Here is a 12,312-nt window from a genome sequence, read left to right as displayed (position 1 = left end):
CTAGTTGTTGTGATAAAGGGTATTTATAGGATGGCAGGGTAGTATTAAAAGAATAACAGAGTCAGCAAAAGGGGTTCCTACTTGCTAGACTGTGAAAAGAGAGGCATGAAAAAGAAAATAATAATAATGATTACAATGCTTTGAGTCTGTGAAAGGTCAAGCAATACTTCAGAGTTTTAATATAAATTGTACAAAATGTTGTATTGTTTATAAAAGAATAGCTATAGTAAGATTTTTCTGTAATTTTAAAATATAGGGAATATATCAGGGAAATGCAAATCAAAACCTCACACCTGTTAGAATGTCTATTATGAAAAAGATAAGAGGGGTGCCTGGGTGGCTCAGTTGGTTAAGAATCTGACTCTTGATTTTAGCTCAGGTCATGATCCCAGGGTTGTGGGATTGAGCCCTGCATCAGGCTCTGTGCTGAGTGTGGAGCCTGCTTAAGATACTCTCTCTCCCTCTCTCTCTCTCCCCCTGCCACCCCTCTCCCCGACTCACACTCTAAAATTAAAAAAAACAAGATAAGAAACAATAGCAGTTGGAGAGGATGTAACGAAAAGGGAACTCTTGTGCATTGTTGCTGGGAATGTAAATTGGTGCGGCCACTAAGGAAAACAGCACGGAGGTTCCTCAAAAAATTAAAAATAGAACTACCATATGATCCAGCAATTCCACTACTGGTTATTTACCCAAAGAAAATAAAATCACTAATTTGAAAAGATATATGCACCCCTATGTTCATTGGGGCATTATTTATAGGAATTCCTAGAGACAGAAAACAGACTGATGGTTATCATAGGGGAAGGGGGTCAACTATATGGTGAAAGTAGTAACTAGATTTACTGCAGTGGTCACTTTGTAGTGTACACAAAAATTTAAATTTTTTTTTTTTTTTTTTTTTTTTTTTAGGTGAAAGTAGAGTTTATTGAAGATATACAGCAAACAGATACAGATGAACTGTCCGGGAGACTGAGAGAGGAAAGAAGCACGAGTCTCATCACTGCTTGGGGTCTGGGTTTTTTTATTGAGGATGGCAGTCTCGTGTATGTGTCCTCTCAGGCATCCAAGAAATGGTTAGAACAAAGATGAGGGCTCAGGTTCTCTTCCTAGGAGCCAGGGGGTCTTGGTGTAGAGATGTCTAGCTCTCGTGGCCTGCAATGCACATATGATAGCTTCGTCCAGTCATTCTCACCTGGGCCTTCCTTAGATGTCATTTATTCTAGAGCGTCATCAACTCCTCGTCCCTTACAAGAAGGGCTTAGGCTGTTTTCATTATAAGGCATGTGTAATGTGGGGTAGAGATGCAGGTCCTAGCAGGAAGAGAAGCCAGAAAAGAAGCAAAGGGGAAAAAACCCAGCTTTTTCTCTCATGGCGTCCCCTTCAGTTTCCCTGTCTCATTCCCTGCTATGGGATTTTTATCATCCTTATTCTTAAGGGGTGTTGAAGGGTGAAGCTCTCATCTCCTGTAGCTTCTTCGGGCTGAAAGGGATTGCAGGTCCTACCTAATGGGAGGCATAAAAACCCTGAGCTATTTCACTACAGGAAGGGCTCCTAGTTGCAGATATTTTTGAGTTGGAGGCATGCGTGAGGTCTCATCATAAGAATAGGATGTTTCCTACAGTCATCATTGAGATAATTTGTCTGACATCTTTACGCAGAGCAACAATAGTCCCCATAATAAAAAAGACTAGCATAATTACTATCATAGCTAGTAGAAGTGTTTTCCACCAAGACTATCCATGTCCGCTAAACCAGGAAGAAACCCACTCACTGAGAGAATGAGAAGAGTCAGACATTGCTTTAATTTGTGTGTGCATGTCTGCTAAAACTTTTGATAGAGATTAGAGTCATCTGGGATATATACATAACATTTAGTCTCAATATTAGCATAAGTGTCTTCTTGAGCTGTAGTCAGGATATCAAGGCTTTGGAGGGCCACCTTTTGAATTTGTGGGTGACAGCATGTCGGGTTTGGCGAAAGGTGGCTACCATATGCTTGACTACAGTCTCTATTTGTAATTTTACAGGTATAGAGGTGGCTCCTGGGACAAATATGGTTAAGGAACAAAACCATCAAGAGTTCCTCTTTGCCTCACGTCTGGCCTTAATAATATTCTATGAGGAATCACTGGCAAGTACAGCTGACACTAATCTAATGCTATACATCAACTTTATCTCAATAAAATATAGGTACTAATCTTATATATTTCTTCTGTTAAATAAATGTTTGCTTTAACATTTACATGTTTAATGAAAATACAAGGTACGGAACAGAGTATACAATATACTACATTTGGTGTAAGGGAGCATTTATTTATTTAAAAAAAATTTTTTTTTAAGATTTTTTTTTTTAACGTTTATTTATTTTTGAGACAGAGAGAGACAGAGCATGAATGGGGGAGGGGCAGAGAGAGAGGGAGGCACAGAATCGGAAGCAGCCTCCAGGCTCCCAGCCGTCAGCCGTCAGCCGTCAGCCCAGAGCCCGACGCGGGCTCGAACTCACCGACCGCAAGATTGTGACCTGAGCTGAAGGTGGACACTTAACCGACTGAGCCACCCAGGCGCCCCAAGAAGGTAACAAGATTGTGACCTGAGCTGAAGGTGGACACTTAACCGACTGAGCTACCCAGGCGCCCCAAGAAGGTAACATTTAAAGAATACATATGCATGTTTGCTTATTTAAAAAAAAAAAAAAAATTTTTTTTTTTACATTTATTTATTTTTGAGAGACAGAGAGAGACAGAGCACAGGCGGGGGAGGGGCGGAGGGAGAAGGGGACACAGAATCCGAAGCAGGCTCCAGGCTCCGAGCTGTCAGCACAGAGACTGACACAGGGCTCGAACCCACAAACCATGAGATCACGACCTGAGCCGAAGTCGGATGCTTACCTAACTGAGTCACCCAGGCGCCCCTGCATGTTTGCTTATTTTTATGAAAAGAAACAACAGAGGCATAACCTAGAAACTAAAAATAACGATTACTTATAGGGGCAGGGTGGAATTGGGGGAGGGAAGTAACAGAATGGAAGGACTTTTATGGATAGCAGCAAAGTTTCTCAGACTATATCTTTTTATATAGTTTTGACCATTAAAACATACACATTTTACAACTTCAAGAATAAAGTCAAAAGGGAAAAAATAAACCTAAAATTGAAAAACTAAAACAAATGAACCTAATTACATAAAATTGGTAACCTAATGACACAGAAAAATAATTTCAAGCAATCTTTGAACACATTACTCTGATAGTACACTTATTGGGCTGTACACTAAGGACAAAAGGAACTGCAGAGAAATCTTAACCTTCACACTGTACTTTAGTTTTCAGTAGTAGCATTGATATGGCAATTTTAAGATTATCACATATATATTATAGGATAAAGTTTCACTAGGAATCAAGAAGTTCAGTGGGAGCCAAAAGAAATACAAATATAAAATCAAAGAAGAATTGGGGCTCCTGGGTGGCTCAGTCGGTTAAGCGTCCAACTTCGGCTCAGGTCATGATCTCACGGCTCATGAGTTCGAGCCCCCCACTGGGTTCTGTGCTGACAGCTCAGAGCCTGGAGCCTTCTTCAGATTCTGTATCTCCCTCTCTCTCTGTCCCTTCTCCACGTGCATTCTGTGTCTGTCTTTCTCTCTCTCTCTCTCAAAAAAAAAAAAAAAAGTTAAAAAAAATCAAAGAACAAATTTAGAAATACGAGAATGAACTAAAAGGTTTTTGTTTTAATATATTTCCCAGCTCTGTTCACCAAAAATAAAGACACCCAGCTGCATTGAGCACAACTAGATCTTGGTCTATGTTTTGGGTTGAAATGTGCCCCTCAAAAAGATATGTCGAACCCCTAACCCCTGGTATTGGTGAATATGACTTTATTTGGAAACAGGGTCTTTGCAGAGATCATGCTGGATAAGGGTGGGTCCTAAAACCCATGACTGGTGTTCTTATAAGGAGAGAGAGAGATTTGAAGACAACAGAGTGAAGAAGGCCATGTGAAGACAGGCAGAGTGGGCAGCAATGCTGCCACAAACCAAGAAATGCCAAGGATTGTCAGCAACAACTAGAAGCCAGAAGAAGCAAGGAAGGATTCTTTCCTAGAGCCTTCAGAGGACCTGAGGTGGTCTCTGGCAATGCTTTAATTTCAGACTTCTAGCCTCCAAAGCTGTAAGAGATTAAATTTCTGTTGCTTAAAGCTATCAGTTTGTGGTGTTACAGCAGTCCTAGCACACTAACACAGTCAATGAGAGTGTTCTCTCCTTGTCACATCGAGGACAAGGAAAGTAAAAGGTAAACCTAGGACACATTATTGTTCCAGAAGAGCAAGGGAATTCCCCAAGACTCTTGGGGTATGTCAAAATGGAGCTCTCACTGGCCAAATTTGGGGCAATTTGAACATCATGAAGAATAATGACTGTAACTATATAATTTTGGATAGATGAAAATCCATGAGTCCACTGTGATTATATATGTGTGCTGACCTCTAAAATATTTTGCTACCTTGGACATGACTATTAACACTAAATCCTTGCTTGAATACTGATACTTAAAGAGAAAGAGTAAGTATTTACCTTGACTTTTTAGGAGGAATTACAGTTCATCCCTAGGTGATGAGTGAAAGTTTTTATTTACAGAAAAATGTCAGTTATTAAAGGTAGAAGGAATGACAGAATCTTTTCAAATGGCCATTCTGCCACCCACAATGACATAATTGATTCAAGCATTACTAGTTATTTGTAATCACAGAAAATTAAAAACAACCTAAATGTCCAAAGCAGTGAACTGGTTCAACAAATTCAAAGTTCATCCATAGAATGATACACAGGTCAAGTTCTTAAAACTTCAGGGAGCTGTGTGTGTGGGTATACATGCATACACATGGAACCACATTTTGGTGAAGGTAATGTAGGCACCACATTCAAAAAGTATCACAAGATACAAAATGAAAAATAAGTCTTCCTTTCATCTGTATCCCTCAGAGGAAACTACTGTTTATCAGGTTTTTGTGTGTCCTTCCATATATTCCAAGCAAATCTAAAAGTATATGCTCACGTGTACATTTTTAACATGTGAGTACAAATTCTTTATACAAATGAAGCTTTTTATGTACAGTTTTACACTCCTTTTTATCATTTATTAGTATATATTGGGAGTTGCTCTGCAACAATACAAAAAAATTCTTTCTTTGTAACACTTAAATTTATGATACGGCCAAACAATGAAATAATATTAGTGTCACCTATCAATTATACATTGTTTCTAACCACTTGCTATTAGAAATAATGTTACACTTGTACATTTGTCATTTTTGTACACATATGAATGTATCTGGTATAAATTCCTAGACATGGAATTGTTCAAGGAGTATATATATTTAAAACTTTGCTGCATATTGACAAACTGTCCTCCACAAATGACTCCAACAATAAATGACTATAGTTTTATATAGTTTTATATTCTTATATACTTCTATACTGTACTTTTAACAACCCCATTAGTAACTTTTTGATAGCTGAAAACCTGAAAAGATGTATCTTAGGATAACTTTAATTTACATTTCTCTTCTCAGTGATGTTGGGCTTTGCCTTCTGCTAGTTAAATGCCAAGCAAGACTCAGTATCACTAGGTGATAGTAGGAGATATTCAGTTCAATGAATAGCTGATAGATTTTGTCAATACCTATTCAGTAGCAAGGAATAAGCTATATAGAAGTAAAATGAATTGAGTTTATAATTAAATTATGAGAAAACACTGGATGATTACAATAACTATTTATATGACCACTTATTTTTTAAGGTGAAAAAAATGCTACATAGTAGCCATACCTGTGATTTTAATATTACAAGGAATGCCAAAAGGAGCCTCTCCTACAGTTCCAGCAGTCCCACCCCATCTGCATGCACACCCTAAGTCAAGTTTCTGTTGCATGAACTAAAAATAAAACAAAACAAACAAAAACGGTGGCTTTAGCACCCACTTATTTGCTGTCTGGAGAGAGAAAAAATTAAATTCACATGTATCTGACAGAGAAAATGTCTTTATTTAAAGGGCCTTTCTATTTATCCTCCCACCCTCTTTTAAAGGTTACTTTGTTTTTCTGCATTTGCACAGTTTTGTAGAGTTGAAATCTATACAAGTGCCTTACTCTAAAGCATCTCATTAAAAAAAAATCATACCTCAGTCCAAAATTCAAGTTATTATAATATGGCAAATTTCAGGCTTCTGTACCTGTTCAATGATGGCTTGGAAGCTATAGAGTCTGACCAGTCCTGAGCTGTACATCACAATCAGTATCCCATGAGACAAGGTAGCATCTGTAACGTTCCCGAAAATCTGAGGGGAAAGGTAGATATCACCTGAGAAAAGACCAGAAGGCCAATCCTCTTGAGTGCTCACAGTGGTTTGTGCTTTGCTTAATATTCAGGTCACCACGACATCACTGCCGCCTAGTATTATAACTTAATTATAATTTAGAGACCTGAAGTTAAGGTGTCATTAGGGTGGTAGGCCACTGGAGTCTCAAACTGGAACACTAATGGGAGTGTAGCATATAACCTTCAAAATGATTCAGCAGCATTAATTTGCCTCATCCATTTGCTTTACAGTTTTGCCAATATCTTTTAATAGCAAATCCTATTCTGGGGCGCCTGGGTGGCTCAGTTGGTTGAGCGACCGACTTCAGCTCAGGTAATGATCTCACAGTCCGTGAGTTCGAGCCCCGCATCAGGCTCTGTGCTGACAGCTCGGAGCCTGGAGCCTGCTTTGGATTCTGTGTCTCCCTCGCTCTCTGCCCCTCCCCCGCTCATGCTCTGTGTCTCTCTGTCAAAAATAAATAAACATTAAAAAAAAATTTAAAAAAACCAACGAATCCCATTCTTCATGGACGTAGGCATACACTGAGACCATCTAATTCTACCATACAGGATATGCATAGTAAATATAGAGACCTATTCTTCATGCTAAAATGTTACTTATAAAGAGACAGTTTTCAGCTAGAAGGGAAAAGATTGGCTCTGAGAAAGTACTTCTAATGAGAAACAGCCAATTCCAGAATTTTATTATTACTTTGTTCTTTAAATATCTAACACAGCTAGGTGTTTTAGTCATATAAAACCAAAACATGTTAAAGACCAAGCCAACACCTATAGAGACATTTAGACCGGCTAACCTTGAGTAAAGCTTTGGTTCTTTGTTCCCTTTCTGTTTTTGTTCTATGCAACGGATCCTGTCATAATCCTCCACAGAGCTCTGACAAAGAACTTGATTCTGTGCCTATTTTAATATTTACAAAAGCCAACATAGACAAATTTTCATAGCAATGAAAGAACAAGTAGAAATTAAGTGAAAATCTGTTTCTGTTTCTAATTACTTAGTGAAAATTTACTACCCCAATAAATAGCTTAAAGTACATTCTAAGCCAGCCCATGGGTAGTCTTTTATACATGGTAAGTGAAAGATACGCTTCAATTCCAACTAACCCTAATCAAAACCAAATCCCTCCAATGATTATTGTAGGCATGTAAAAATAGATAGAAACAATTTATGACTTAGCTAAGTGTTCATTCCTGTTTTGGACTGTAATAAGCATACACAATTACTTAATCCACGAGCACAAAGAAAACAATTAAATTCGTAAGTTATGTTTTTTGTCATCTCTTAGAAGGATAATTATGCTTTCTTTGCTTTGATCTTGACTAGCTCATAATTTTTTATTGGCGGATCCTGGTTTCCCACTTTGAAAAAGAAGACTTGTGTAATTCAAACATATTTTCAAATAATGAGTGCTATAATAAAGTAGCCACTCTATTTTAAAATTTGGTTCATACTTTGGAGTCAACTCTACTTTCTAATTCCAGTTTCTGCATTCACTTAGGATTTGGTTAATTTCCTAGTGGAATACATCATACATTACAAAGTTGTAAACTACTCAAAGTGCCTGGCACAAAGCCAAGAATGAACAAGTAATGATACTATTCATTTGCCTTTATGTAGTTTAGTATACTATGCTTTTACAAAAATTTTTTAACATGTTCATCTTATTTGCTAATGACTATTAGCGGACTCTGAAGATCTGCTTCAGTAATACTTAATTAAAGACTAGTAGAATAGACGAATAAATAACTATCCCCCCAGACTAAGTAACAATTTTTAAATGGAAAGTAGCTATTGATTCTTTTACTCAAAGGAAGTATGTCCTTTCTTTCCTCCCATATCATGGCCTATAAATCAAGAACAATGACAAGAATAAAACCTAAAACTGAATGAGTTGGAAAACTCACATATTTAATTTATAAGGCTGTTTCTGTATCATAAAACAAGTTTTAGATCTATACCTTGCAATTAAAATGAGGCTTTTTGTTTAGCTTTTCACCTTCCTAATGGTCATTTTAAATGAGCTTTGGAATATCCCTCTGCAAAAAACCACCTTCCTCATTTCATAATTTTGTAAAGTAGTGGTTTGTTAATGACACCAAAGGTAATTCAACACTATGCACTTGAATGGCATAAAAACATGTAGAAAGAGGAAGGAATGATTAGACTTTCTTCCTAAATGAAACATTCTCATGTGTTTTGATATGAAACAAGCTAGATCAGAAAGCTTTTTATAATTAGGGGAACACTTGCAATCAAATGACTTAATAAAACAAATAATTAACCAATGGCATCCGATCTTTTATAAAAAAGTTAATATTGCAATTAAATCAGAAGTAAGTTCTTACCTTCTTGCTGATCTCCAGAATCCCTATGAGTGAAAAAGGTAAAACATGGAACACTGCAAGGTACAGCAAAATAGGCTGTTGAATGCCTGCCTACAAGGAAAGATTAAATTATAGGCAGCTCTCAAAAGAACTTCAGAAACACTGTTTTCATGAGTTGAAAACATCCATCTATCCTAGCATACAGTTATGTGGATGTTTTCAATTCATGAAAACCTCCGTCTACATTGCAAAGTTACTTAAACAGGAAGGCATATGTGTTCAAAATAAGTCCATTAAACCTTTAGCCCTTCAACACACATGCACATACACACAAAAATCTATAAAAGTAAACCTAACAGTAAACATTTAACAATGAAACATATTTTACATACTGTACAAAAACATTTTATCTACTGCATAACAAAATACACTTTCCATATTACAATTACAGCATAAATATATATTTATAATATCTACCATATACCATATAATTAAATTGTTATTATTATACATATATTATGGTATATTAATATAGTATAAGTTATATTGTAAGTTGGAGTTCTAATAATAAAGACCTTAATCAAAAGACACATAGTTATGGTTGTATCACCTGAAAGTAGCATTACGCTGACATGTCTACGTGAGATGAGAAGAAATTATCAACAGTTAAAGCTTGAATGATTTTTCTGTTTGGAAAAGATAGCTCCCTCACTTTGAAGAACAAGGTTCAATTTCTTTCCACTATGGAATGTAAAATAATCTGTTGTACTTCTCCAGAGTGGCTTAAAGGGTATTTCTTAAACTCGTGATAAACAACTTTTATACCATTTTTCAGAAATCAAAGATCATTAGTTCTTTCACAACAAATTTGCAGACAATTTCTCCATTCCATTAATGCTTAAGATTTATTTATTGATACTTAAAGATGTCTACCTGCCGGGCCAATGCTGAACATTTGTTTTGAGCTGACTTGACTGCAATGACTTCTTGAGGAGTGTCCCAGCTCAAATATCTTATAAAAGAATGAGGAGAAGGTTATTCATTGGGGTCAGTTTCCTTATAATCAAAATATAATAGTATTTTCTAAATAGTTCTTTAGTTATTTAAATTATAAAACAAAGTAATTTATTTTAAAACAAAAACAACTTAAAATTTCCCTCTAGATCCTTATGCAATAACTCCTATTTAAAAAAAAATACATATATATATATATTTAACTTTAATCCTTCTAGAGTGTCAGTGAATAAACTCTGTGTTTGATCAAACAGTATTCAAAACTTAGAAAACAAAAAACTATTCCTGCTTTAAAATGGAAGTTACAAAAAGCATTAAAAATGTTACTTTCACATTCTGCATGCATTATTCACTCCAAATACACACACACACACACACACACACACACACACACACCTCCATAGGTGTGTGTGTGTGTGTGTGTGTGTGTGTGTGTGTATATATATATATATGAAATTTAAAAACTACTAGTTAAAATAACAGTTTTTAGGGACATCTGGCTGGCTCAGTCAGAAGAGCATGTGACTTGATCTCAGGGTTGTGAGCTTAAGCCCCACATTGGATGTAGAGATTGCTTAAAAACAAACAACAACAAAAATACTTCTTAGATTGTACTAGGCAGATATTTAACTGAAACAGAGTAACCTTCAGGAAAATCAACCATGAAGTACAACCTACATATAAAATACTATTTGCAGAAGGGAAATTAGGAACACCTGGGTGACTCAGTGGGTTAAGTGTCTGCTCAGGTCATGATCTCACAGTTCATGAGTTTGAGTCCTGCGTCAGGCGCTGGGCTGACAGTTCAGAGCCTGGAGCCTGCTTCATTGGGATTCTGTGTCTCCCTCTCTTTCTGCCCCTCCCCTGGTTGCGCTCTGTCTCTGTCTCTGTCTCTCTCTCAAAAACAAACACTTAAAGTTTAAAAAAGATGGGAAATGAAAACGGGAGAGGGGTGGTACCTGGCTGGTTCAATTGGTAGAGCATGTGACTCTTGATCTCAGGGTTGTGAGTTCAAGCCCCACGTTGGGCATGGAGCCTACTTAAAAAAAAAGGGTGGGGGTGATATCTGCCAACTATTACAGGTTAGTTACTTAAGAGTGATACAACAATAAATGATAAAAGGTCTGTTATCCTCAGACCTTCAAAGGTACTCATGAGGAAAGAAAAATAGAATAGGTTTATAAATTGAGATCCAGGTATACAATGGTAAACTAAAAAAAAAAGCTTGAAATTTCCTGGGCCACAAGTCTCAAATTTATTTGATAGGCTTATATTTACATATGTATATATATATAAATAAGATCTTGAGTAATAAAGCCACATTTAATACCTGAATTTGCAATATGAAGCAAGATATATTTTCTCAAGGACTTTTCCAGTAGTTGCTGATATGCGAAATAGCCAATTATGTGCAGTCAGTGCTATGAGTGAGGATTTATAATCTGATGGATTGGGAAGTATTTCCCCCTAAAAAAATAAATAAATAAAAATCAAGGTGTAAAAATGAAACCGGCTGGTCATGAACAATCTGCAGTAATCTATGTCCAAAGAAACTAGCTAAAACCTTAAAGAAATAGCTATGTAAAACCAAAGAGGAAATACTAAATGTACAAATAGAGAATTAAGACAAGGAAAGAAAAGACTGTAGGTTATTATTTTCATCATTAACTTATTGAGTTTATTCACATAAAGTGCTTAGACAGTACCTGAAATAATTTATTATTTATTGTTATTTATCATTAAGTAATTCAACAAGTGTAAGCCAATCATCATCATAACAATAGGAGTATTACTAACAATGCTGTTGTGATAACAATGATAACAACAATAACAGTTCTTAAAACCATAAGAATTAATAGTCATCTGCTAAAGGGGCAGCTGGGTGGCTCAGTCAGTTAAGCATCTGACTTAGGCTCAGGTCATGACCTCCTGGCTCATGAGTTCGAGCCCTGCTGACAGCTTAGAGCCTGCAGCTTGCTTCAGATGCTGTGTCTCCATCTCTCTGCCCTTTCCCTGCTTGTGCTCTGTCTCTCTCTCTCAAAAATAAGCATTTTAAAAAATTTAAAAAACAATAAAAAGAGTCATCTGCTAGAATAGATGTTTCTTTGTTCTAAGACTGTCTTTTTGACAGAAGTCAAAATGGCAAGAGGGCAAATTGTTCCATGATTCACTGCAGCTCTACTCTTATTAATTAATTTTTTTTTTTTAACGTTTATTTATTTTTGAGACAGAGAGAGACAGAGCATGAACGGGGGAGGGTCAGAGAGAGAGGGAGACACAGAATCTGAAACAGGCTCCAGGCTCTGAGCTGTCAGCACAGAGCCTGACGCGGGGCTCGAACTCACGGACCGTGAGATCATGACCTGAGCCGAAGTGGGACGCTTAACCGACGAGCCACCCAGGCACCCCTGCAGCTCTACTCTTAACCCAAATGAAAAGCTAGAATGCAGAATCAAGGCAGCCAAAGAAAAACAGAAGATGGACCTGGTTTTAAAGATATCCTCTGTTGGTGGCTGGGTTGGTTAAGTGTCTGACTCTTGATTTTGGCTCAGGTCATCTCATGGTTCATGAGACTGAACCCCATGTCAGGCTCTGTACTGAC

At 36.9% G+C, this 12,312-nt stretch overlaps 1 protein-coding gene across 8 annotated transcripts in view; it reads right to left on the bottom strand.

Annotated features, from left to right (window-relative positions):
• The window catches only part of DCAF17 (DDB1 and CUL4 associated factor 17), a 45,594-nt gene that overhangs the window by 26,584 nt on the left and 6,698 nt on the right, over nt 1-12,312 (bottom strand). For 5 of the 8 annotated variants that reach the window (XM_042994675.1, XM_042994676.1, XM_042994677.1 and 2 more), the window contains exons 4-8: nt 11,041-11,177; nt 9,630-9,708; nt 8,718-8,807; nt 6,226-6,330; nt 5,823-5,928 (exon numbers count right to left, since the gene is read on the bottom strand). In XM_042994675.1, coding sequence (XP_042850609.1) covers nt 5,823-5,928; nt 6,226-6,330; nt 8,718-8,807; nt 9,630-9,708; nt 11,041-11,177 — 517 coding nt within the window. Of the gene's footprint in view, nt 1-5,822; nt 5,929-6,225; nt 6,354-8,717; nt 8,808-9,629; nt 9,709-11,040; nt 11,178-12,312 lie in introns of all 8 variants that reach the window. The other 3 variants (XM_042994678.1, XM_042994679.1, XM_042994682.1) reach the window with 3 other exon arrangements.

The sequence above is a fragment of the Panthera tigris genome, chromosome C1 (genome assembly GCF_018350195.1).
Source record: "Panthera tigris isolate Pti1 chromosome C1, P.tigris_Pti1_mat1.1, whole genome shotgun sequence".
Classification (NCBI taxonomy): domain Eukaryota; kingdom Metazoa; phylum Chordata; class Mammalia; order Carnivora; family Felidae; genus Panthera; species Panthera tigris.
This window is presented reverse-complemented; position numbering and strand designations above follow the sequence as displayed.